Source organism: Myodes glareolus, chromosome 6 (assembly GCF_982192425.1).
Source record: "Myodes glareolus chromosome 6, mMyoGla1.1, whole genome shotgun sequence".
Taxonomy (NCBI): domain Eukaryota; kingdom Metazoa; phylum Chordata; class Mammalia; order Rodentia; family Cricetidae; genus Myodes; species Myodes glareolus.
The window spans coordinates 11540271-11567976 of NC_142031.1; the positions used below are offsets into that span (position 1 = coordinate 11540271).

The 27706-nt window shown below is 41.0% G+C and overlaps 1 protein-coding gene across 4 annotated transcripts in view; it reads left to right on the forward strand.

Annotated features, from left to right (window-relative positions):
• Window positions 1-27706, forward strand: part of Prdm2 (PR/SET domain 2) — a 106117-nt gene that overhangs the window by 19777 nt on the left and 58634 nt on the right. For 3 of the 4 annotated variants that reach the window (XM_087906917.1, XM_087906918.1, XM_087906916.1), the window contains exons 2-4: window positions 1321-1394; window positions 15941-16055; window positions 17712-17815. In XM_087906917.1, coding sequence (XP_087763043.1) covers window positions 1386-1394; window positions 15941-16055; window positions 17712-17815 — 228 coding nt within the window. In that variant the 5' untranslated portion in view covers window positions 1321-1385. The remainder of the gene's footprint in view (window positions 1-1320; window positions 1395-15940; window positions 16056-17711; window positions 17816-27706) is intronic. The other variant, XM_087906919.1, reaches the window with a different exon arrangement.

Consider the following 27706-nt stretch of genomic DNA (forward strand, 5'->3'; position numbering starts at 1 on the left):
TGTGGATTAAGGAAGTGCATGAGAAAATAAGAGAACAACATGCCATGGTGCATGTGTGTATGTGCTTTACTGGCGACATTGACAATGCTACAGTGGAAGGGCTGCTGAAAGTGCCAGGATTTGTGTACATGAATGGCACTAACTGACTTGGGACATACATTGTATCTATATCTATATACTTTTCATTTATTTTTAAATCTTTAACAAATTAATTTTTTGGGGGGGATACTATCTAATGTAATGTAGCTCAGAGTAAACTTGAACTCTTATTTTCCTGCCTCTAATTTTGAAGTTCTGGGATTATAGTCATGAGCCACCAGGCCTACATGAGCATACATTATATAGAAAGAACCATTTACATAGACTTTTAAAAGATAGTGTAATGTAGTTTTAAAGTAGTGTTACTGTAACTCAAGCTGACCTTCAACTCCCAAGTCCTCCTGTCTCCACCTTTCCAAGTGCTGGAATTACAGTGTGACACCACACCTGGCTAGTAGATTATTATTTAGAAGTGAATGCAGTCACACACCACTTAAGGGTATGATTTGACATTGTATTATTGGGTAGTTTTATTTTTGAATGTCATAAATGTACTGGTACGACATTGCTGAGACCAGTGCTCACCACGAGGCAGGACAACAGTGGCACGGGATCCTCACTGTGGATGTGGTCAGTTGTTGACTGCACTAGTGTAAGAGGTGTGTGACTGTATGCCATCTGTATTTACAGAAGAGCTGTCTGTAGAAACTATGTCAGTGACTATGTCAGACACAACACTGTAGCGAGGCATGATTGTAGTTCTTTCCAGACCTCTTTTAAAAGCTTTGCATGATACTGCCTGCTTTTTATTCATCCCTTTGAAGAGAATTTCATGTAGCCCTTTCTAGTCAGTTCACCTTTCTGCTTTAGGAGCTTGAAAAACAGTAATGGAGTCTAATTGTGTTTGCATGCAGCAAATACTGAAGCAAAAGAAGGACGCCTGAGTTGCACGCCACTTACTCCTCTAGGCTTTGTGCTTCTGACTATTAACAAAGCTGATTTTTTTCTCCTTGGGAGTGATGCAATTCTTAACCAAAAATATGATGTCATTCTGATGGTTCTGCTTTGTAGAGTACAGTGAAGCCCTAGTAAGGTTTAGTGAGAAATATATTTATTATGATGATGAATCTGAGAAGTTAGTTATCAGTATGGACTGAGGTTGACTGGCAGGGGTTGCTTTATGACTAGCTCTTGAAGCATACTCTATAGTTCATATGTGGTTTTAAGTCACTGTAAACTTGTAGGCAGGTGCATATTACAATTGTCTGTTTTTCTTTTTAGGGCTCATGTAATCAAAGAAGTTTCTTTGTTGTGTGTGTCTTTACAGAACACAACAGGAACTGAAAATGTATCAGGTGAGTTTAACAATAAAAATTTACACAAATTCATGACCTAGATGTTAGTCCAGCTATTGATTTTAAAACATAGAAACACACACACACCCTCATTCCTTCCCCTTGGATGTTGTGTTTGTTTCTAACACCATTATATGTCCACTGCTTTCATAGTGTGAGTTTGTGTGAGGCATGGCATGTGTTGTGCATTGCTTGGTGTGGGTTGGTGTTTCTTTGGTTCCTGAGGGAGACTAACTCTTAGGAACTTTAACTTAGACTTTCTTTTTTAACCTCTCTTCTGCCACATTCAGTGTGAAGGTTCAGTGTATCTTTGTTTGATATATATTAAGGTTTTTATTTTCTGAACTTTTTATTTTGTAGTTTTCCAAGATTGAAAATTTAGAGACCACAAGTGATCAAACAGAAACTTTCAAGTATTTGTCCTTGAAAGTCCTTTGTATATAATACAGAAGGCAGATACTGAAATGTAAGATGTTTTTCTCTTGGAGGAAGGTGTGTGATTGCTGGGAGATTAAACTATTCTGCTCTGGATATTTCTTTAACCTAAAGGGTGTTCTGATAGGTAGTGCTAGCTATGCGATTTTAATGCATCCTAGAGCAATAGTCTTATTTTTTTTTTGGTCTCATTCTCACAGTTACAGACATTTATGGATTCCAGAAATATTCTCCCAAATTTTTTTGTAAGCATTCCTTTAATCTCAGCACTTGGGAGATAGAGGCAGGTGGATCTGTATGAGTTAGAAGCTAGGCTGGGCTGCAGAGCACGTTTCAGAACAGCCAGAACTATAAAATAGAGAGACCACCATCTCAAAAAGAAAGAGAGAGATAAATAAATAAATAAATACATAAATTTATGGTTGTCAGAAACATTCTCTTAACATTTTTCATAAGCAACTTTTAAAGAAATTAAAAGCAAAGATGTGAAGTATTTAAAGCTTAAAACTCTCAAGACTCGAAACCAGTTTGTGCCTTATCAATTGAAGCGTTAGACACCTGTTTGCCATTTCCAGGTGCTTCTAATTAGAAACCACAAGTGTCATTTTGTGAGGTGATGAGGTTTAATTTGTTCTGTCCTGTGTTGCATTGAGAGAGGTGAAATTATTGGAGTGGATCGTTTTGATTTCTTTTCATTGCTTTCATTATCAGAAGTAAGTTTATTTGAATACAGAGGACTATACCTCATAAACACAAGTCTGGTGAGCACATGGGCACATGGTCTCTATTACAGTAATAGTTGAAGATTTACTGACATGCTTTTGAAGGCAGATTATATTTGAAATGGTGAGGGGGTAGGGAATATATACCTCATGCATCAGAGGTATTATTTATGTATGCATTTCATTTATTTTCTTACTTTAAGATTGATTCTTAATGTGAACCTGGTCACTCAAAGGCAGTGGCTTTTCTGCGGTCTGGGGCTTGTTAGAGGAGTCAGTGCTGGGCTGGAGTGCTGGTGACTTTCCAAGGCGGACTTTGTTCTTGCTGTGTTCTGTGTTCATTTATCTGAGGAGCTGACAGTCACGCTTAGGCTGAACCGTGCATTGATTTTCATTCCCTGCTGAGTTAGTAAGGTATCAAGTGTGCTTGGGCCTTATTATTATTATTTTCTGGTACTTTGCATTTTGCTTTCATGTCCCAATTGTGTCAAACAAAGAGTATGCATACTATTCCAGAAGAGTTGTAGCAATAGCCATTTTGTTTTTGGCTCTTTAACAATCTCATTTTGCATTTGACAAGTTTTAATATTAGATCTATACAGGGCTTCCTTTGATGCCAAGTGCCAGGTATCAGGAGGAAAGGATTCATGTGTGTTCTAATGGCCAGCACATTTCTGATTTGTGTGTAATTTAAATGGACTGGCAGTGAGAAAAGTTTTATTTGGATTATAAAACCTTTCTACTTTTCCTGACTAAAACTTTTAGCATTCTAAAGAAATTAAATTTCTTTATTATGCTGAAATATTAAGTTCATTAGTATTTTCCACTATTGTTAGTAAAATAAAGATTACAATTATTCAGATAGTCTATGGCTTTTGTTCTCGTACTTATCACTATCATTGTCAACCAGATTATACTAAATTTTTCCAAATATCTGCACAATAACATTCAGGAAAAGTTTGAACTTGAACAAGATTGATTTATAACTAAAATCCTAAAGTTATTTTATGATTGGTTGGAATTTTCCCTCTAGGAAATGATTAGCATCTCTCTGTTGTGTTTCAGCAATCAAAGCTTCTCATAATGGCTGTGATCCCAGAGACATTAGCAGAGACTCATTTTTCTCCCGTGAATGAGCTATTTGAGACACGGGGATGATCTGGCTAGGGTCATGTTGTTTAAGCGGAACAACAGAGTTCAAAGCCTGCCCATATTGTACACACCCTCATCACACTGTTGTGTTGGTGTGTCCCAAGTCCCTTCTAGAGAGGTAATTTGCTAGGCTCTCCCTCTGAAGCCATTTCTGGGGCTCCACATGCCCCAGAACATGAGCTCTTTATTTTTCTTCCTTGTCCCTGTTTCTCGTTTAGTATTTACTCTCTTACCATCTCTTTCATCTTGAAAGGGAGCACAGTTTGCTATGCAGGTGAGTCCTTGTTCCTCCTCACAGTTGTGCCTGGCTGGCAGTCATGTTTGCCCTCATTTTTTATTTTCTCCATTTTTTGGATCCTAGCCATCCTTTTTTTCCTCGCTGACATTCTGCACTAACCCTCCACAGTTGCTCCTGGGCTTTCAGTATGGTAACATCCTGCTAAACTCACTGTAAAGTCTAAGAAATTACAACTTTTTCTTTTGTATTTCAAACTGTTGTAAACTGGAGATCATCTCTGTGATGTTCTCCTGGTTCCTAGGTTGTTTACTGACACAATGTAAATAGGCTCAAAGGAGCCTAAGTTAGGTATGCTGTAGAGTTTAATTCCATTTTGTGCCTGTTGAATTCTTAGTACACTTTCCAAGTACTCTGTTAAGAATGTTTATGCCGGGCATGGTGGCACATGCCTTTAATCCCAGCTCTTGAGAGGCAGAGGCAGGTGAATCTTTGTGAGTTTGTGGCTACCCTGGTCACAAAGAGAGTTCCAGGACAGCCAGGGCTGATACAAAGAGAAACCCTATCTCAAAAAAAACAAAACAAAATAAATAAAAGCAAGCAAACAAAAAATGCATGCAGATTCTCCTGTTAATACAGTATTTGTAAAACACCCTGTGCAGACATTAGAATTCCCATTTTATTTCTAAAGACATTGAGGGCCAGAGAGATGGTCATTCCAGGGAGAAAAGGAGCTTCCAGTCAGCAGCCCTTCGGATGTAAAGCCTGCTACTGTAGCAGCCAGAATACTTCTGGCTGTGCAGAGGTAGCAAACAGCTCCCCAGCTCAGTGGCTTAGCACAGCACCGACTTACTTCCTTGTCTTTTCTACATACCCTGTGGGTTAGTGTGGAGCTATGCTGCTATAGTTACACAAGAACAAGGGACAGTGGAGGCTTACTAATTTACTGAGTCACAAGCCCCCCACCTGATTTTTTGCATAGCTCAAATTATTATTAATATTTGCAATATAGTGACTCTATTGGCAATATAATGACTATAGATAGTCACAGTGTCTTCCTGATGGAAGCAGTGACCTACGTATGCTACTGCTGTTAACCAGGACAGTTTAGCTCTGCGCTAGTTTTAAAAACCAGTAAAACAACAAAGAAGCTGTGCCCACTCGGCATCACACATTCAGCTCTGGGCACTGTTCAAAGCCATCTGCAGTTCTCTTATCTTCTTGGCTGTCCTGGATGTTTGCTTGTTCCCATGCACAGAATACTTCCCAGCATGCTGTGGGTACCGCAGTGAACCAAGTAAATGAGGTTCTGCAGTTTATATGCAGAGAGGCAGGCAAGGCAGTTTCCAGCAGATAGGGAAGAACTGTGGCAACAATCACTGCAGCAAGTGCCGGGGAGGAAGCATGGCAGGCAGAATTAGAGGAAGGTCTGAGTTACAAAGAAGGCTGTTCTGCGAGGTCACTGTATTAGAACCAAGGTGAGCCATAGCCGGAATTCAGGTGCATGATGATCTAGGAGAAGAAAGTAATAGGCAGACCGGCACACATTAAATCCTCAGGATAGGGGATGAGTGTAGTGGCATTTCAGTTGTATTTTAATAAATAAATCTTGCCTGGGATTGGGAGAGTAAAACAGCCCCCAGCCAAGCAGTGATACCATGCACCTTTAATCCCAGTAGCCACACTAGTTGCCATAGAAACCGGGTGGTTCATGCCTTTAATCCCAGTGGTGCATACCTTTAATCCCAGCCCTAGAGAGGATTGTAAAATGGGAGGAAACAGCTCTCAGACAGTTTTATTCTGAGATTCCTGGAGGCAGGATTGCCATTTTTGGACTGAGATCGAGGTAAGAGCCAGTGACATGGCTTTGCTTTCGGATCTTCAGGTTGAACCCCAATTTCTCCGAGTTTTTCTTCAGATGAGCTTGTTTTAAGAATATTGGTGCCACCAGAGACTCTAGTACAGGGTGACACTGGTGTGAGAGAGTCTGCTATGGAAGGCATTTGTGTTTTATTGCAAGTGCCATCTGATTTACTCTAGAGCCAAGGACAGGTGGCAGGGATGTGCTAGCAACCCTGTTCATTACTGAGACCTGCACCATATTGGGGCATGGATGATTTAAGGGACCTACCAGGTTTTGGGAAGTGGCTACATTTTTTTTTTTTGTACTGTAGATTTAATTTGACTGCTGTTTTTTTTTTTTCCAAGCTGGCATATAAGAATATTCTACTGTGTGTCTGTCTGTGAACTGTTACTACAATCAGTTGTTCCCAAATTAAATGCAATTAAATGCTGCTTTAGTATCTTGAAGTTTCGTTGTTTCTTTTTTGCCATTGATTGTCCTAGTATTATCTTAGAGCACCCCCACCCCCAGACCACTTTTAAGGAGACAGAGTGTGGCTATGTAGATTGGTCTGGCCTCAAAGCTCAGTCTTGTTTTTAAGTGTAAACAGGCAAGAATCGTCTCGGTGTTGGATGCCCTAAGATCCTGGGTGTGTTTCGCATATGGCAATGGCTGTGATGTGCAGCTTTGTGTGAAGGATTCTTCTTTCAAATTTTGATTTATTTTTATTTTATGTGTATGAGTGTTTGCCTGCATGTATGCATGTGCATCACATGTTTGCCTGGTGACCATGGAAACCAGAAGAGGGCGTCGGCTCATCTAAAGTGGCCTTGTAGGCCCTCTGCAAGAACAGCAGGTACTTTCAACTACTGAGCTGCCTCTCCGTCTCCAGAATATTCCTTTTTATGTTTTTTTGTTTGTTTTGTTTTTATTTTTGTGTTTTGAGACAGTGTTTCTTTGTGTAGTCCCTGGCTGTCCTGGAACTCACTCTGTAGACAGGCTGGCTTCAAACTCACACAGACCCACCTGCCTCTGCCTCCTAAGTGTTGAAATTAAAGGTGTGCACTATAACCACTTGGCTCCAAAGTATTCTTAATGTTAAACCCTGCTGAGTAGAATCCCCTGTAACCCACTGTTCTCCTTCAGTGTCTAGATTAGATTCTTTAAGTGTTTCGGTGGGTTAAAACTGCTACAGTAATTTGTGCTTACTTTCTGGGTAAAGTATGTAAGTGGGATTACTTATTTGTATACATTCTTGTGAAAGGCTAATAAAATTTGCTTATTCATATGTATGTATGGTGGTGTGTGTGTATATATATATATATATATATATATATATACATATATGATACAGACTTTTTGTTTTTTGAGACAAAAAAGTCTCTCTACATAGCCCTTGTCCTGGAGTTAACTGTATAGATGAGGACAGCCTTGAACTCACAGAGATCCCCTTGCCTCTGCCTCTCAAGTGCTGAGATAAAGGTGTATACCACCATGTCCAATCCTTATTCTTTTATTTTTAAAAGTCAGAGCCATTAGTTCATATTACTCATGTAAAATGGTAGGTGGAGCCTTCTGTAATGGCCACCATTTCAGCAGTTACTTTACCAGTGGCAGCTGTGGAGAGTGGGGCTGGTTCTGAGGCCATGTGGAACCATAGAAAAGAGGTGTGAGGTCCAGTCCATGCGCCTCGTAGAAGACTAGAGGGGTTTTTGCCTGAAGGATGGAAGAGTTTTGAGTAGAAGAATGTTTGAATTGGGTTAATAAATAAATCTTAATTAATGTATTTTATATTCTATTATATTGGTATTCTTGTCCTTTAAGTATGATATCTTAACAGGTAGTTTTGGTTTAATGATGATTTAAAGATTAATATGTATTTACAATCATAAATTATGAAGTCAGTTAGATTTTTATGTCTTTGCCTGTATATTGACTTTTCTATCTGTAAATATGCAGTATTTAAAAGCTTTATCTTAGTTTCATACATTTAAAAAATACTTATTCTATTTATGTATGTGTGCATGTGTCTGTATGAAGGTGCCCATGGAGACATTGCATTCTGTGGAGCTACAGGCCTCCCAGTGGGGATGCTGGGATCCAGACTCTAATCCTTGAGTCTGAGCAGCAAGCATTTTTGACTGCTGGCTGGGCCAGCTCTCCAACCCCTGGTCACTGTGTTCTTGCAAAAAGGTGTTAATAAGCATACTTGGATTTCCTCTTTTAGGTTTTCTTTGCTATAGACAGGGTGTTTATTCCATTTGTTCAGTTTTTAAAGTCTGATACTATTTTGTGCTTTAAAATATTTTCCTATCATTTTCATCCTTTTTAAAATTTAGGGCAGCTGAAGGTTGTCCTCTGTGTTACTGTTTTCTGCAGTGTTAGCTGAGCCCTTTGTTGTTTGCGTAGTTTCCATTGCAGTTGTTGCTGTTGCTGCTCTCCTGTTCTCTCAGTAGCTCATTAGCATGTTACCCCAAGTATTTATCTCTGAGCTTAAATTTTAAATTGTTTGATATTAAAGAGACTCCTGGGCCATTCTTTTCTCTAGATTTTCTCCCCAGGTGTGACTTGTGTATAGCATAGTGTATCCATTTGACACGCATCTGCACTCATGGAGTTACGGCCATTTCCTGGCTCCAGGACATTCTGTTTCTCCAGGCTTCTCCTGCCGATTAGTCCTTCACCCTAGCAGCTACTGACCAGCTCTGTGTCTCCACGGAGTGGTTAGTCCTGTTCTCGAGTGTCACAGACATGTAGTCAAACAGAACGTGTTCTGTGTTTATGTTCTGATGGTTCTGCAATCTGTCCAGGTTGTTGCCTGCATTGCGGCTTCATTCCCTTTGCAGTTTTTTTTGAGACCATCTGAGTATTTAGCCACGTCTCCGCATAGGTCTGAGTCTACCAGGTGGTTAGCTCTGTGGTGGCTTCTTGCTTTCATTTTCATTATCTTCTTCCCTCTTTGTTCTAACACTAAAAATAGTCTCTTAGCATATGAGACAAATGTTAATAATTATAAATACAAATTTAAATCTTCAGCTTTAAAAAGACTTCCATAAGGAAGACCTAAATAAATGTATAGTTTCAGAAATTTATATTTTAATGATGGCACTTAAATCTCATTTTAAATCCTGTGTTCTGCTAGATAGCAGTTTTTATAAAACATGGGTGTGGTTTTTGAATGAAACTATTAGATTATCTGAAAATCCGGGGGGGGGGGGCCCAACAACTAGGATTGTGTTTCTTTAAGTAATTGGAAAATTTTGCTTTTTTGTGTTATTTGGACACGGATGATGTGGTAGACAAGGGTAGCACAGTTTCACTGTACTTCATTGCTGTGGTCTTTAGTCATTACCCATGCTCAACTCTGAACGCCACTCCCTCTGTGACCTGCCTGACTTCTGGGCTTTAGCTTGCTACCTGATGGGCAAGGATGGACCTGTGGTTACAGTCAGTGTTTAAGTGGATTAGTGTAAGGAAGCCTCCAGGCTGCTGCCTGGGAAGTGGGAACACTGGGTAAATGATTACTGCTATTTCAGCCAGCAGCTACACTGTTCTGCTTTCTAGTGCCTCTGTTGTTGTTAGTTTAAATCTTCATTTATCATTTCTTACATATGAGTGTGTAATGTGTGCTTGGGGGGCACATATGTTCTAGGTCATCAGAGGACTTTGGGGAGTCTGTTCTCTCTTTCCACTGTGGTTTCTGGGATTTGAACTCAGGTCTTCATGCTTGCATGGCAAGTGCTTTTCCCTGCTGAGTTGTCTTGCTGGCCCTCTAATACCTCCTAATCCCTCCATTGCCAGCTTGAGTTCAGACTTTGTTCCATTACAGCAACCTCATGGGTTGTAATTCTGAAAGCTTTTCCACCAACCTGGTGTCCTGTGAGTGCACGACATAAACTGATAGGAACTCAGAAGGAGTGCTCAGAGCGGGCTGTTTCTCTTCATGAATAAGCTGGGCTTCAGGGGACTCTGCTTGGTTGGAAGAGTGGAGGCCTAGGAGGAGCAGCAGTATGAGGGCCTGCCTTAAGACAGACCCCTGATTCAGAGGAGGAAGAACACAGAGGCTATGCCTGCTGTTTGTCAGGGGCCAGGGCAAGATGGGACCTCCCCTGCCCCCCAGAATTATGAGATTTTTGTTTATTTGTTTCTTTTTTGCCTTTAAAGCATTCAGTAGACCAGATAAACGCCATCTGACAGTCCATCTGTAGCCTGTTTGCTAGCCTTGATGGAAATATTTTAAAAAGTGGCAATTTAAACCTTGGCTCCAGGGGGGTAGGACCTTGAATTTGTATGAGGTGTGTGTGTGTGTGTGTGTGTGTGTGTGTGTAATGTAGGGAGGGAGTGGATATGTAATTAGTGATCAAACCTAGGACCCTACCCATGGTATACATGAGCTTTACCAGTGAACCACATTCCCAACTTGGTGTATGACTCTTGCTGTTGTTAATATTGATGGAGATACCTGCATGTCTCACATAAGCCTGTGGGCTGCAGATAGGTCAGACCTGCCCTACCTCATTGACCTACTGAACATTTGCTGTGCTTGTGTGGGCCAAGTGGAGATGACCTTACCATTTCAAGCTTCACGGCAGCAGAGGCTGTGCCATGGATAAGAGCCTCGGATACCGTGGACTTCAAAGCCACAGTCATCCTGTTTGTAGCCCACATTCCTTACTGGAATTCCTTCCCGCTTTGCTGACATAAGCTCAGGGATCCGTCTGCCTCTGCTGTGACTTCTGACACAAACATCCACTTCTCCCTTACGTCTGCTTCATTCTGGGATAATGGCATCTTGAGTTCTCTGCTTCCCATGAAGCCTCTTCTGCACTCCCAGGGATCCATGTACTCTTTATCTATCCCTTTGTGTCTCAGACCTTGTCTTACTTAGGGTTTCTATTGCTGTGAAGAGACACCTTGACCATGGTAACTTATAAAGGAAAGCATTTAACTGAAGTGGTAGCCTACAGTTTAGAGGTTTAGTCCATTATCATCATGGTGGGACATGGCAGTGTACAGGCAGACATGATGCTGGAGAGGTAACTGAGAGACCTCCATCTTGTAAGGCAATAGGGAGAGGACTGTGACACTGAGTGAAGTTTAAACAAAAGAGACCTCAAAGCCTGCCCCCACAGTGACACACTTCATTCAACAAGGCCACACCTACTTCAACAAGGCCATGCTTCTCAATAGTGCCACTCCCTATGAGTTTATGGGGGCCAAGTGCATTCAGACTATCACAGATCTCTTGGGCGTTGAAGCTGGACCTTTGCTTATTTGTTCATAGCCCTCACTTCTCTGTGTTTCCTCTCCTGGGCCAGACACCAGGAACCTGCTCTTGATTATACACCAGCCAGTAAGGACTTGCTAAATGCCAGCCGCGGGAAGTCCTGCAGGGGAGGAAAGTGGAGCCAGGCTTGAAGAAGCCTGGCTGATCCTGGTGAAGTGCACAGGCCAGCAGTACAAATGCAAATTGGGACCTTTAGGTGCTAGTCCTGCTGTGGTGTATGGGTTCCTCCCTGGGCCTGACAGTGGAGAGGGGAGACTGTTCTGTTGCTTTCTTGTCCCTCCTGGGTCTGACTGCAACACTGACGGCAGATCACTGTGCCTAGGACTGTGAAACACTGCACTGCATCCCAGATTGTTCTAGTTTGGTCTCTCAGAGGTTAGCAACAGCACCTTGGAATGCTGCATCATCCCATGTCTTCTTCCTCAGCTTCTCCAGGGGTAGCATGCACACAGCTCTAGTGGAATACCAAAACTTTGATTGGTTTGGAATAATTTTAGACTACAGGGTCTAGTCACAGATCAGAAAAGCTTGAGGGATTAAGCATTCCCACATTTGTTAGAATGATGATTTCATCACAGGCACAGCCTACAGAAAATTTCACTCTCCACACCTTAGAGTAAAAGTGACAGATGATTTTTTGGTGTCATTATAATAGTAGGTCTGACTTGGAAACTCCAGAAAGGTTGGAACAATAGGGACCATCTGGGTTTTATCTGACTGCAATATCATACTGTGTAGTGTGGAAGTGATTCTTCATGACTGCCCTGTGGCCCACCCTAGCCTGACTGTATGGCTTGGATCACTTAGTTCTGCCACACACTGGCTGTGACTATGGGCAATTTTCACTTTCTTCTGTAAAATATAAGTCATAAAAGTTTCTTTCTTTCTTTCTTTCTTTCTTTCTTTCTTTCTTTCTTTCTTTCTTTTTTTTCAGGTTGTAGCACAGTGAGTGGGTGAGACATTATGTGCTTGGATTGTCCTGGAGTAGTGTTTGTTGAGTTCACTTTGACTGTGGTTGTTACAGTGACAAAATGAAGGGACATTCATACAGCACCAAGCACACATTTGCCCAGAGGGAACAGTGAATCTTATCCTCCCTCAAGTCCCCATCCATCTAACATGAGAAAGACATCTAGGGTCAAGGAACAGATGGCTGGAGAAAGCATGTGGTTCTTCACAGTTCCCAGTAAGGCCAGACATGGACCATCACATCTTTAAGGTTTCTTGGTTAGGCATTTGGGAACAGATGTTCCCCGATGGGTGAGCTTCATGAGACGGAGGCCTTGATTGGTGCTATTAATCATTGTTTCCTTGCCACCCAGCACAGTGCCAGCATGAAATTGGCCCTCTTTGATTTGAGGTAGTAGAAAGTTGAGGGCATCAGATCAACAAAATCAATGAATTAGTTAAGACTCAGTAACTCACTAACTTACCACCTCTAGACTTTATAAAGTTCAGGTTGAAAATATGTGAAAGGCAAACTTGCCTCTGAATTTAACACATACAGGCTGGGTGGGTTTAAAGTATATGAGAGGCAGTGTGGAGGTCATACACAGACAGTCTGTGCTATTTATATAAGGAACTCGAGCATTTTGGGATTTTGTTACTAGAGGGGTGTGGGTGTGAGTGGGATCAGCCCCTAAGAATATCTATCACAAATTGAAGACATTCCCACATACATGGAGAAATGTATTCTGAGAAATGACTCTGTTGGTTCAGTTCTGTCCCTCCGAAGGGAGGTAGGGTGGTGCTGGTAGAGAAGTTCACAGCTGCTCTTGGGGAGGGTCTGGGTTTGGGTTCCAGCACCCACATGGCAACTTACTACTTTTTGTAACTCTAGTTCTAAAGGATCTGGCATCTTCTTTTGGCCTCTGGGCACAAAGCACACATGAGGTACATGTGCATACATGCAGGCAAACATACACACACATAAATATCTTTAAAGATGTTACATAAGTTATCTTACAAAGAATCAGACACTTATTCAACAGACGTAAACAAGCATTTTGCATCTCCCATTGGAAACGAGAGAGACACCCCGTGTATCTACAGTCAACACAAAGCCAGAGCTGTGATGCACAGTCAACACGACAGACAAGTAGTTAGGAAAAATTGCCTGAGGACTTTAAAGGAAAAAACAAGGCAAGTGGGGGTGGTGGAGCCTGTCTTTTACATCTCAAGCCATTGCTTGAGAATCTAAGAATGTGCTGAGCAATTTGCAGCCATGAAGATGTGCCAGCAGTTAGGCAGATGGAAGGGGAAGCCATGATTGACAGGCTCTGGAGTGTTTTGCTGTGAATTTAGTTGAATCTTATTTTCATTGAAGAAAACAACAGTGGACAGCAAAGAGACCTTCTCCTTGAAAATGAGCCCACATTTAGAATCGTAGTTCCTCTGGTCGTGGTAGCTCATCCTTGTAATCCCAGTACTTCCAGGGCCGAGGCAGGAAGATCTTGAGTTTGAGTCTAGCCAGTTTGAGTTTTGCTGTTTAGCAAAACCAAAACCAAACCAAAACATTCGATACACCCCAGGTAACGGTTGACCCAAAACAGGCTTAACCTCTGGCAGCTCTGCTGAGACCCTTTATATTCACAGGTAGTTCAGGAGTTTTAGTACACATCTCTATTGAAGTGACACATTTCCTGTGGGAGACCATCCCTGCCTGGGCCATACCTCCTGTGGCTGTTCCCATGAGTCTGGAAATTGTGGGGCAGAGGATCATAGATGGTTCCCGTGAGTCTTAATGGAAACCCACAGTGACTTTGAATTTGGGTTTCAAAGTTAGACCAGGGTTCAGAGTCAACCATGAGCAACTTAGGCCACTTTCCTAAGCCTCAGTTTCCTCGGTGTGTGTGTGTGTGTGTACATATGTATATGTGCTGTATGTGTGTGAATGGTTTACCTCTTGGGGAGGATAGGTGGACCACAGCTAGAAAGGGAAGAAGGCTCTCATTGGTTATTCTAAGTGGCCAGCCGTACCAAATCATGATTCTGGCTGGTATTTATTGGTGTTATTTAGTTTATTGGAGCCTTAGAAAAACATCACACTATAGGACACTGTCAGGTCAGTATTTTTCTCCCTTCGGCAGAAAGCTTAGTAATTTTTCCAAATGCCCAGCTTATAGATTAAAACACTTTTAAATGAAAATACCATATGTAGAAGTGAAAAATGTCTGCTAAGTTTATTCATATTTTTAGCTCATTAGAGGTACAGGAGGCTGTTTTCTGAGGCAGTTTGAAACTTATATTTTTAGAAAGTATGTTGGGTGATTTGTTGAAAAGGATCTAAGTCAGAGCAGAACAAAGTATTTGTGCTTCTGAAGCAAGCACACTGGTAGTTTGGCCTTGCCCCAGAGGTGATCCATCTGTTACTACCCTTTTGGGCTTTCTGGCTCTAAGCAAGACAGAGAGTAGTTCATGAGAACTGAAACTGATTTTTGTTAAAGCAGCCCATTCTTTTTAAATTGAAACTCCAGAAGTTTTGAGTTTGGATGACTTTTTTTTGGGTAGGGGAGGTTGGTACCTAACATTTTGTTTTTTTGAGAAAGGGTGTCTCTGTTACATTATTATGTAGTTCCGGCTATTCTGGAACTCAGTATGTAGATTAGGCTGGCTTTGAACTCATAGAGATACTCTTGTTTCTGCTTTTCAGTGCTGGGATTAAAGGCATGCACTACCAAGCCTTGCCCACACTTAACATTGTTAAGAATTACAAGTGCTTCAGGTCTTGTGGTGGTGGCCCTTTAACCCCAGCACTTGGAAATGAGAGATGGTGGATCTCGGAGTTTGGAGCCAGCTTGGTCTACATACTGAGTTCTGGGACAGCCTGGGCTACACTGAGAGACCCTGTATCAAAAAACAAACAAACAAGCAAGCAAACAAAGAATTACAAATGCTTCTTTGTTGTGGGAAATTAATCTCTTTAGTTTTCTATGATCTGATTGAATTGCAAGTTATTCTAAAAGCTATATCCTGTTCTTCTCATTAATACCAGTCCCTTATTCTTTTTTTTTAATACTTTTTATGGTTTACTTAACTTTATTTTATGTACATTGGTGTGAATCCCCTACAACTGGGTCTTCAGACAGTTGTGAGCTGCCATGTGGGTGCTGGGAATTGAACCCAGGTCCTCTGGAAAAGCAGTCAGTGCTCTTAACCACTGAGCCATCTCTCCAGCCCCCCCCCTTATTCTTTACATAAATGTCTAATACTAATCGTATTTCTTATGATTCTGATGAATGCCAGTCTAAATTTTGAGAGGTAATTGTATAACATTTTTTATTTCCTGTCAACTCTGAGATGTTATGCCTTTGGTGTCTTGTGACCTAGGATATCAGCCATTGCTTCTTCTTGGAAAGCCCCAGCCCACTTGAAGTGAGTGTTAGCAGTAAACCACTCTCTGTGGAGTGTCCAAGCTGCTCAAGTTACTGGAGGGATTCAGGAGGGGGCAGCATAATTGGTCAAGTGGCCTTCATGGAGTGTGCCAAAATTATTCATTTAAGGTTGTGGTCTACTGCAGGTAGCCTTTGATTTAGAAACAGGTATAAGCTGTACTTTGCTGCCTGATTCTGTTCGAAGTTAAAGAGCAGTGCATTGCTAAGGATTTACATATTTTGAAACTGGATATAGGTGGCTGGAGCAAGATAGATTCCGGTTTACAGGTTGCTGGAGTTTCGTTATGAGACTCAGTAAGTGGCAGAGTAGCTCCAGAACTGCTTAAGGGCCTGTCCCAGTCTGCTTTGTATACACAGTTTTAGTTAGTTTTCACCATTGGCTTATTGGATGAGAAACTAAAAAGCAATGCAGAACAAAACAAAAAACACTACTTTTTTTTTTCCTTTTCCGATGAACCTTCTTCCATTTGACTTACAGAATACGGAGTCTGTGGCCACCACTGAGACTCTGGCTGAGGTGCCTGAACACGTGCTGCGAGGACTTCCAGAGGAAGTGAGGCTTTTACCGTCTGCTGTTGACAAGACCCGAATTGGTGAGTGCGCTCATCATAGGAGTCAGGCAGCAAAGAGTAGGCTGCTTCCTTTGGGAGCAGAGACTGTGTTAGATAAACATTATGCCGAAAAAGGAAAGGTTGCCCCTTACTTAAATTCTGTGATGTCTGTGTACTTTCCACAACAGATTCCAGGATGGACTTGGGTTATAAAAGTAAGCTAGCAGAGTTGTGGTGGTGCACACCTTTAATCCCAGCACTCAGGGGGCAGAGGCTGGCGTGGTCTACAGAGTGAGTTTCTGAACATCCAGGGCTACACAGAGAAGCCCTGTTTCAAAAAACCAGAAGAAAAAAAAAAGCCCAACACACAATGAACCTCCATATTCTGTCCTTGTTTGTGTGCCCCAGTGTGCCCTCTTCTGCATACCCATGAACCTTGTTCCACAGAGTGGGCTTCCTCTGATTTTGCTGTGCCTTAAGTGTGATTATGTTATCAGATTTATTCCCCTTTTAGTTGACTTTATATATGTATATGTGTATGCATCCCTGTTGCTTTACCCATATTTTTATACTTAGGAACCCTCTGGAGATATCTGAATAAACAGTATAAACTGACTAGAGTTTCTTGTTGAATACACAAGCTTGTATGTATTTGGTTTTTGTTTTGTGATTTCCATAGATAGTTTTAGAGAGAAGGCTAAGGGTAGGTTATTAAAATCTTGTAAGAACATAATCTTGAGTAGATCACGCTTCCACCCTCCTGTTTGTCTTTTAGATGCTCTTCTGATGCTCAGTCAGTGTGTGTGACCTGGCAAGCACTTTCTCTAATTCTCATCGGAAATTTGCTTAGTGAGCATTGGGATTTGATTTTATTTTGTTTGGTTATGTCACAGCTCAGCCAACTGATTGTTCGTGTTCACGGGTGCAGTTCCAAGCTGACTTGGTGGGAGTGGAGAGTATACATCCTAGTCACACACAGCAAGACTAGCTTCCACCTCTCCTTCTCTAAATGAAGGATCCTGTCCAGAATGTGTGCTTCTCTTGACTTCTGGGCTCCAACCAGTCCACTGACTATGTCTTTATCCTATCTGTGTGCTTTATGATAGGTGACTAAGTGATGGAAATAATCCCGAGGGACGCCATGGGTGAGCATGTATGTTGACAGAAACTCTGGAAGCAAACCATCCCATGAGCTATGTTTCATGAAAGTAATGCGAGGAAAGGATTTTCCAATCTAACTAGGCAGATCAACTTTGAAAGTATTTATTACTAAAAACCAAGTCCTAACCATTATAAGAACAGCTTGTCTGTAGTAGGGTTAGTTTGAAACCCATAGGCAGACTATGAAGAATTTAAGTTTTTTTAGTTTTATCCCATTTCTTTTTTCTTATGTTAATTTTCAAGTTTTGTAATTGTACTATAAATGGTCTATTTTACATATAAAAGATAATATGAACTTTAAAAAATGATAAAAACAATGCAGATTCTTTACAGACTAGTTAGAGAAAACCGAGGAGCTACAGAAGAAAACTCAGAATCCCCTGGAGGACTCTATTTGGTTTGATTGAACTTACTCATAGTTATCTTGCTGTTAGGCATCCTTACTTTTTAATTGTTTTGTAAAGTTGAATGACATTAATGCTTCCAATATTTAAAATAACCACATTATATTATAAAATATTGGTTTTGTTTTTCTAGGTGTCTGGGCCACTAAACCAATTTTAAAAGGGAAAAAGTTTGGGCCATTTGTTGGTGATAAGAAGAAACGATCTCAGGTTAGGAATAATGTGTACATGTGGGAGGTAAGAGACTTTCAAACATTTTAAAGATGTTTACCTGTTCTCATATGATTTGCCATCTTAAGCTTAAAACATATGTTTTAATATGTTCTTTAAAAATCTTTAAAAATGACAATATTAATTTTTCTGGGTGACTTATTTGCACGTGTGTGTAGTTTGAAGCTGCGTGTATGTTCTTGATTGTAAATGTCACATCTACTTTTTGTATTCCTTGTCCAGGGCGTTTTGCCTTGCACCCTAAGACCTTGACTTCCTGTGTATCATTTTACAAGTGATATGGATATAACCACAAAATACACTTCACGGGCTTCCAAGAACAGATTAGATTCCTTTCTGTATGTCAGATAGTAGTTTCTATGTCCCTGAAATACTGTAAACATATAGCATGTGACATATTTACATTGAATTTAAATTTTTAATGATATATTTATTTTATGTGCATTGGTGTTTTGCCTGCAAGTTTAAGGGTGTTGGATACCCTGAAAATGGAGCTACAGACAGCTGTGAGTTGCTATGTGAGTGCTGGGAATTGAACCCAGGTTCTCTGGAAGAGCAGCTGGTGCTCTTAACCACTGAATTTTTAATTTTGTGAAAGGTTTTCATTCTACTTCATATTTTTTCAACAGCCCTGGAGGACAAAGCAGGGCAGTAGCAGCCTTTTAATAGAAGCTTCCAGAAAAAGAGGAGCTGCCCTTGCTCGGCAGGCCCAGGCCTGAATGGGGCAGATGTGGTCAGAGCCATGTCTCTGGGAAACAGCGGGACAGTTACACATGTTTTCTCAGATTGCCTGGGCCAGCTCCTGCTTCTACATCAGCTTCCAGACTTCCTTAACCTATGGGCTGTGAAGTTTTCTGTTTAAAAAGCCAGTCACTAAAAACACTTCATTAAGATGCTCGTGACTACACGTGTTGATCGTGTTCTGGGGTTTGCTTGGGATTCTGCCAGTCAGTGCCCTGGGAAAGACCCTTAGGGCATGACTCCTTTACAAGATTCATTTTGAAAGAGAAGGAATCACTCCTGTTTCATTCTTATTGACAGTCAAATGTGTGGCCACATCCCAGCAAGAAGCTCAGGGCATGGGGGGCAGGGATAGGGGGGCTCTTAAGGCTCGAAAGGTTATAGCTTGATCTGACAGTTTCTTCATTTTGTGTTTGTGTCTTGTGAGTCTGTTGTCTGTGATAGCGTCTGACAGTGAACCCTGGGGGCTTTAGAAAACGATTTACCAAAAGAATCTGACCGGAGGTGAAAGAAATTTGTCATTGTAGAAAAACTGTCTGGTTACAAAAAGTCTTTATTATTAAGGATAATACTTTTGTTATTAAAAATGTGTTGCCTGTACAATATTGCACTCAAATAAATCACAGTTTTAATTTAAAAAGGTTCCAAAGGAAGCTAACAGGAGTGCTCGATTTTGCTAGCGTTAATCATAGTGGGGAATATTAGGGAGTCACATGCTTACTCGATGTACTGTATGTACAGTGCCAGCTAGAATAAATGCCATTGCTGCTTAAGTGAAGTCAGTGGCACCTTCTCTCCACTGTAACAGCTGGGCGTGGCTGTATGAACCATCACTCATGTCTTACGGGAGTTACCGTCTGCACTGAAATTCACACCTAATGTGGCTTGAGAGTCACTTGCATCCATGAGATTCTAGGGACTCCATTTCTTCTACACACACATAATCTCAGTGCTAATAATTTAAGATTCTTACATGCACATGCTGTAGTTTGTAACTCATTATGGAACCACCACTTCTTTTCAGTCAGGTTCGAGTTTATCATCCTGTTGTTGTGAAGATTGACCTTTCCTTGCAAGGAAGAAAATTCAGGATCTCATTCACTTATTCTCACATCTGAAAAGGCTTTTCATTTAAAAAAAATGTTAAAATAGGATATAGATTACAGGTGTATACCCACACATATGGCAAGGTATCAGGAATATCACTTATAATGGGCATATTTCTCATAAATAAATTGAAAATCAAGGTAAACTATTTCCTATTACCTGATTCTAACCCTGATCTTACCCTCACATTTGCATCAGAAAATCTCCTAATGTCACAGAAAGAGTTTATCATCAGAGCTCCATCTTGGTGTTTTTTCTTCCATCAAAGCCCCTTAAGACCTTTTAAAAACATCTAAGCAGTAAAATCTTACACCAACCAGTTCACCATTGTGTGCTAACCTAAGACGAAGTGTTAATTGCCTTTCTTGAGCCCTTGACTGTCTGACTCTGTAAATCCTCAAGCTTCACTGAAAGCATTCACATTCCTTTAAATGCGGAAGAGTATGATGCTCAGGGTGAGTGCATGGAGCAGGTTCCTACAGAAAAGCAAGCATGCTTTGATCTGGCGCTAGCAGAGCCATGGGGACCTGACATGCTGGACTGCCTGCCACACTTCTCTTGATCACCTGGTGTGTTGAGCAATATCAGAATTTTGAAACCATTCCTGATTTTGAAAAACTGTCCTTCCCTTTAAAGGCAGAACCTTGCTTTGTAGTCTAGGTTGACTTTGAACTAGGATCCTTTTACCTCTACCTCTCATGTGCTGGGATTGCAAGCATGGGCTACTATATACCTAGCTGATAAAAAGTCTTTCAAGTTTAGGCTCATATTGCTGCTAATAAACAGTGTTTTTGGAATTATCTGAGTAAAATTTATTCTAACAATTCTTTAAAAATAGATTATTTTATTTTACTTCTATTGTTTTGAAATAGAGCCTTGCTTGTAGATTAGTCAAAAACTCAAATTCCTCCTGCATTAATCTCCTGAGTGCTGGTAATACAGGCACGAACTAACTATTAATTATAGAACTTGAAGTTTTTAGAACAGTGTTAGATTCAGAGAAAATTGATTGGAAGGTGGAGATCGTTTCTGTCTTGTTTTGTGCTGCTCTGATAAAATCCCATAGCCAGGGTAGAGTCCTGAAGCTTATTGTGAAAGCTAAGAAGTCCAAGATCAAAGAGCTATACATACTCGGTGAGGGACTTCTTAATCTATTATAGCATTGCTGGAAAGCATTACAGATCAAGACAGAGCCAGAGATGGAAGTTGTGGCCTCAAACTCTTTTAGAACTTGTGTTTCTTCATTCAGAGAGCCAGAGCTGCCACAATCTGGACATCCCATTAAGTCTGTGTCTGGACTCAGTATGTGCATTTGGGAGCCATTCCTGCTCTGTCTGTAGAACCCCGCCTCTGCATAACCACAGATTTCCCAGCTATCAGCCTTTCCCCTAGAGTGAGACATTTGTTATTTTTACTAAACCTGCATCCAAGGGCTGTTATCATGCAAAATAGTTTGTGTTAATTTTTTTGGTATATATTCTAAAGAATACTTAAAAAATGTTTTCTTCTGAAATGTTCTATATAGCCTGGCTGCCCTGAAACTTGCTAGGTAGACCAGGTTGGATTTGAACATACAGAGATCTTCTTGCCACTGCTCCTCCAGTGTAGGGATTAAAGACATATGCCACCCAACCCAGCATATAACTCTTAAAATTTTAAACAAGGCCAACAAGATGCCTCATTAGGTGGAGGTGCTGCCGCCAAGCCTGATGACATGAGTTCCATCACTGAACCCACACGATGGAAGGAGAAAACTGACTTCCCCAGTTGTTCTCTGCCTTTCCATACATACACACACAAATGTAATTAAAACAAGACCAACACAAAACTATAGTAGTATGTACAGTATAGAAAAAGCTCACCAAAAATTAAAATTCACTTAAACTCCCAGTACCCAGACATCTCTATGAGCATTCTTTTAATTCTACATTTAAAATTTGCTAAATTAAAGAACTTATTTTGGTCACACCCTTGTGTGGTGCAGTCTCTGTTTTCTCTGCCTAAGGCCTCTGCCATCCTTGTTTCTCACATTAGTTCCTGTCCTTGCACTGTGTTTTATAGGAATGTAATGTGCTTGCTTCCTACCAACGTCCCAAGGATGTGTCTGTCAAGTACTTGGCCTATGCCATTTCTTCTGTGGCTGCTCATAATTCTGTTTGTATACCATCCACGATTTACCTTGTTTTGGATATTTAGATAACTTTAATCTTTTGCTGAGTATGTACAGTACTTCAAAGCGTAAACTCACTATGCATGCAATATGCTGACTTGTCTGCTATTTTTCTGAAGATACAGTCCTAGAAGTGTAAATGTTAAGTCAAAAGTTATGTAAATTTCTATACATTTTTGGTCAGTTTTGCCCTAAAGCCCTTAGAAAGATTGTAGTGATTTGTATAATCAGCAAGAATATGTTTTTTTCCTAGGGCTTTGAAACCCAGTATTTTTTTTTTTTTGGTCGCCTTAAGAATATCTATTCTTGCTGGGTGGTGGTGGAGCATGCCTTTACTCCAAGCACTCAGGAGGCAGAGTCAGGCGTATCTCTGTGGATTCAAGGCCAGCCTGGACTATAAGAGCTATTTCCAGGACAGGCTCCAAAGCTCCAGAGAAACCCTCCGAAAAACCAAAAAATAACAACAACAACAACAAAAAACAAAACAATAACAAAAAACCCCAAACTATTCTTTTAAGTGAACAATTACTACTTCTATTTGTGTTTTGCTCTTCTTGAGTCTAGGGCTGGAGAGATGGCTCAGAGGTTAAGAGCACTGACTGCTCTTTCAGAGGTCCTGAGTTCAATTCCCAGCAACCACATGATGGCTCACAACCATCTGTAATGAGACCTGATGCCCTCTTCTGGCATGCAGACAGAATGTAGGCAGCAGAACACTACATACATAATAAATAATAAATCTTAAAAAAAATCTTAAAAAAATTTGAGTCTAGAGGACAGAGGGAAGAAATAGAAGACCTTATCAATTGCAATAGATACAGAAATGCTCTCTGCATAGCTCCAAGATTTTACTGTTGTTTTTTTTGAAAGAAGCAAGCCCTCTTTCTATGAGTTCCCAGCATTGCGAATAAAATGCATGTTGGTGTGTGAGCGGGAACTGTTGTGTGTCCTTGTACTTGGCTGTCACTTGGAGGCTGCCAGCAGGTTCCGCAGAGTCTGTTGTCAGCAAGTGGTCCTGCTCATCGCTGTTCTCTAGCTCTAGCATTCTGTCCGGGCAGCTGGAGGAAAGGTTGTCTTTAGATCCCAGCCTACAGCCTGTGTTTTAAAGCTCCAAGACTAAGAAGCACCTTTACAGTTTCAAACTTTGTGGTACATGAAGATACTATGAATTTGAAGTTTCAATTCATGAGGAAAGTTTTATTTTATTTATACACAGCCACATTCATTTGACGAGTCGAACAGTGGCAACAGGCTGTTGACCTGTAAGGTCAAAAGTACTTAAAAAAATGTATGGGTGTTTTGCTTACATATGTGTCTGTGCACCACATTTGTACAGTCTCTGCAGAGGCCAGAGGAGGGTGTCAGATCTTCTGGAACAGGAGTTACAGACATTTGTGAGCCACTATGTGGTTGCTAGGAATCAAACCTGGGTCTTCTGGAAGAGCAGTTGGTGCTCTTTAACTATGGGACCATCTTTCCTGTCCTCCCAAATACTTTCTTCACATTACTCTTTATAGAAAGTTTGATGTTTCTTGGCTGTGTGGAGAAGAAGCCAGAGGAGTGAATGTGGAGCTGTGTAATGTTTCAGATTTACCGAGACTGGGTATAGCCGTGTGCAGAACTTGCTACTCCAACTATAGGGATGGTTTTTGTAGTAACAGCAGAGCCAATCATGAATCATGCTGTTTCCGGAGTTTCAAGATAAATGAGGGTGTTGAAGTACAGAGGATTAAGTAATCTTTTCAAACAGGTTAACTATTATTTAGATTAGGAGCTTCGTATGGTGTAGCCCCACCCCCCTTGGGAGTTCATTTACTGTCTCTCTGTCAAGCCTTTCCTGTGTGTTGATCTTGGCTTACACACACGCTTTATAAACTCCTGGCCTTGTCTCATAGAGGTTGTTGGTCTGGAGTACAAGTACAAGTAAGTAGATGATAGGTCTGGATACCAAGGGGCTTGCTTGAGGCCCTCAAGCTGTTTAACGTGGAGTCAGAACCAAACTAAGCATTTGGGTTGTTGTCAGTACTCGTCCTATAGCAAAGGCCACAGACAGAGTATTTTGTGGTATGGAGCCTTGTGTGTCATCACTATGACAGGATGATAAAGACAAGTTATCTGAAGTATAGAAAGGTTTGTTTGGGCTCACAGTTCTTTGTGTGACCATCCAAAATTAAGTGGTCATGCAGCTTAGGCCGTTGGTGACAGTGGCATATCCTGGCAGGAGTACACGTAGGAGCCCAAGTTTTCTTTCTCAGACTGAAGCAGAAACAGAGGTCTAGGCAGGGCCCCATACAGTCCCTTCTGAGATTATGGTACCTGTGGCCTAAGGACCTTCCACCAGACCCCACATCTCAAAGGTTCATTATTTCTCAGTAGCACCCCATAGAGGAGGTGCAGCCAGACCACCCACCCTCTTGCAAGCCTCCCCAGAAAGTGTGGAACTGCATACCGGGAAAGATTGCTGCCACTTCTAGTGGTTTATGGAATTCTTACACACCCATGGTCATAGGTAGGAATTCTGATTTAAGAACAAGAATAAACTATTTTGCCTACCCACTAAAATTTGATTAGGGACTTGCTGGGAAGCTGTTTATATTTTGTAGAGCATCTGTTATTGGAGGATTTTCCACAAACATTTGTACAGTTGTGTAGCTGAGACCTATTCCCGGTAATTTCAAAAGATGGTCAGTCATGTAAGCTCAAACGGGATGGACAGCGGCTGGGCTTTGAGGACCTGAGAAGCCAAGCTATTCACTTGTTACATTTCTGTTTTAGACTTGCCAGTGCAGATAGCCTGTATGCTAGGAATTGTCCTCTGACGAGTGGGCTTTCTCCTGTTAAGATGTGCCACCACCTATTAGACTTTGTTTTTCTTTTGTCGAATGTTTAGAACATTTTAGAAGCTCTTGAGCTTCTAAAGTAATATGAGGCATGGAACAGATGGTAGTGATGATCCATTTTGTCTGTAGCTCCCAGAAAGTTTCTTCTGCAGGGCAGCAGTCTGCTTATCCTTAATGAAACCTGCAGGCAGCCAGCTCTGTCACTAAAGTGCCACTGGGGGCTGAAGATGTCACAAAGATATGATATTTTTGTGGGTAGTATTAGTAAAATCCTTTAAGACTTGCAGAGATACATTTATTACCTTTTCATACAAGTTGAGGTTACCTTTCTCTTTTTTGTCTTCATAGCTTTATTTGCACGTTCAATGATATTTATAAAATGAGTTGCTAGAGATTATTCTCACTCAGTAAGACGACTTAAACCTAAACAGTGAAGAAAAACATTTGATCTTGTAAAGGATAAAATCATTTCTAAAAATTGTAGCCTGTGTAAGTGTAGAACAGTTTAGAGCAGCAGCTCTCCACCTTCCTAATGCTGCCACCCTTTAATACAGTTCCTCGTGTGTGGTGTATGAATGTCCCAACCATAAAATTATTTCATTGCTACTTCATAACTGTAATTTTGCTATTGTTATGAATCACAATGTAAGTATCTATGTTTTCTGATGGTCTTAGGTGACCCCTGTGAAAGGGTCATTTGACCCCCAAAGGGGTCTTGACCCACAGGTTGAGAATCGCTGGTGCAGATCTTCATGCTGAGGTTCAGCAATGAATCCTCAGGGAAGATACAGAGGCGTGGAAAGGCGCCTCTGACAGTAAAGGCAGACAGGGGCTCCTGACGTGAGCACCTGGCCTCCTAGAGAGGGTCTGTCTCTGTTGTGAAGTGTTAGCAATGCTTGGTACCTACACTGTAGGAAAGTCCAAACAACAGCCCAGGACGTGGTTTTGTCACTGTAGGCTCTAATGTTAGAGCGCTGGTTTAATCAAGTGTAATACTCAGCTTGATATTAGAGTTGACCCAGCATGAGAGTTTGTGATTGCCTTGTCTCAGTTACGGCCTGTGATGTCTGTGGCAATTTGCCATTGTTACTATTATGAGTTTGGATGTTGTAGATGAACAGCTGTGAGTTTAAGTGATGTTATGTTTCATAACGTGAATGAGAGCTTTGTCCTACACTTCCAACATTAACCAGTATGCTTACAGAGTAATAAATGATTAAGGAAGCTAGAATGCTGTTTGTTCTTTGCAAATTCTTTTTCCTAAACGCATAGAGATGTGACTCTGAGTGTGTCATATTCAAAGGGGGATGTGTACCGCATTTGAATTTTGATTATTTTAAAACTATTTTTTAAATGGCTGAATTAAATAGAACTGAAATTAAGTTACAGGACATTTATGCTGTGCTTGAAGAAGAGTTAGCACCCTGTCTGTTTAATGAGAAACAGGAATGGCTTCCATAACCCTAACTAGGAAGAGTCAGGAGTAGGAAGAAAGCTGTGTGCTTTGTGTAGTGCTGCTGGAGGTGACAGTAGGGGCAGCTGCCGGATAAGCACTTTATCATGAGTTACATCCTAGCCATCAGAGGAAGGATTATAAAGAGAGGTCTGAGGTCAGACTCTCCTTCCCTGCTCCCTGTCTGCTTATCGGTTTCATTTGGATGGAAGGAAGAAATGAGATGATCAAGTTTGAGTTCTGGCTGTATTTTTAGTGGCTTGGCTATTCTACTAAAATTGCCCATCTGATATTTCTTCATGTATATAAAAAAGGGACTTAATAACATTTCATAGGGACTGAAGAGATGGTGCAGTGGTTGAGAATACATATTGCTGTTGCAGAGGACTTAGATGCTCTTCCATTCACTTCAGCTCCAGGGGACCTGACACTTTCTAGCTTCCTTGGGCACAAGCACTCATGTGTACAGCCTACACCTTTTCTATAAATACAAACACATACACATATATAAAAATTTAAATGTCAAAGGCATAATATTTATAGATTATTCTGTAGACCCTTACAAAGATGGAACAAAAATAATTTGTAAAACAGCCAGCTTACCCAGAGTTGGCACACGATTCTCTCTTCAGTCTTCTTCTCGAGTCGAGGGATGGGGTCTGGGATGGAAGTCAGTTTGTTCAAGCTGTTCTTACGAGGGTGTACTCCAGTATCCTTGCTTGGTAGAAGGGGCTGCTTTATGGATTGCATCAGGATAAAGCTTTTGATTCTGTGTGCTATTTCTCTTTGGAATCAGGTGAGCCTATTTCGTAGTCGTTATGGAGATGTGGAAATAGACTTCTTCAGTGTCTCTTGTTGGGTTTGAGCTAGGGAAGGAGGGTTGCCTGCATTGTGACTGATGGAGGAAGAGATCATAGTCGGTTGTCCCTGCCCTTCCACTACCCTTATCTGATGATGAGTTACACTTCTATAGCTTAGCAATTAGTAGTTAAGCAAAATTTAGAGATATTTCTGTCAATCGATGAATTTAATGTGATTAGAAAGGGATGTTTGATGAGCAAACATGGGAATTGTATCAAATCATATTCTCATCTTAGTTCCCCACTAACAAACTAAAGCTCAATGATAAGAACACTGCACACCTTTTCAGTGTTATTTAAGACAGGGTCTATGTAGTTTGTCTTATAAAGCCCTGGAACTTATCATGTAGACCAGACTGGCAGCCAATTCACAGACATCTGCCTGCTTCTGTATCCCAAATGATGAATGCTGGGATTGAAGGTATGTGCCACCGTTTCCCTTGGCACCCAGCAGACCTTGGGCACTTCATGTAGATGCGGATGTAGATCTTCAGAACAGTTAGTGCTTTGCCCATTTCCTCTATCCCCACCCCAGTGTAAATGCTATTCCAGTAGAGGAGAGGCAGAAAGTTCAGACAAACGAAAGAAGAGAATACCGAACTAGCCCATTTTCTCAAAGAAAAGCATTAATGACATTTTCTTACCTTTATTTTTAGATTATTTTCTCTTCATATATTCTTATGTTTAGGCTAAAAATAAGTAGTTAATTTTTTTCAATATGTGACT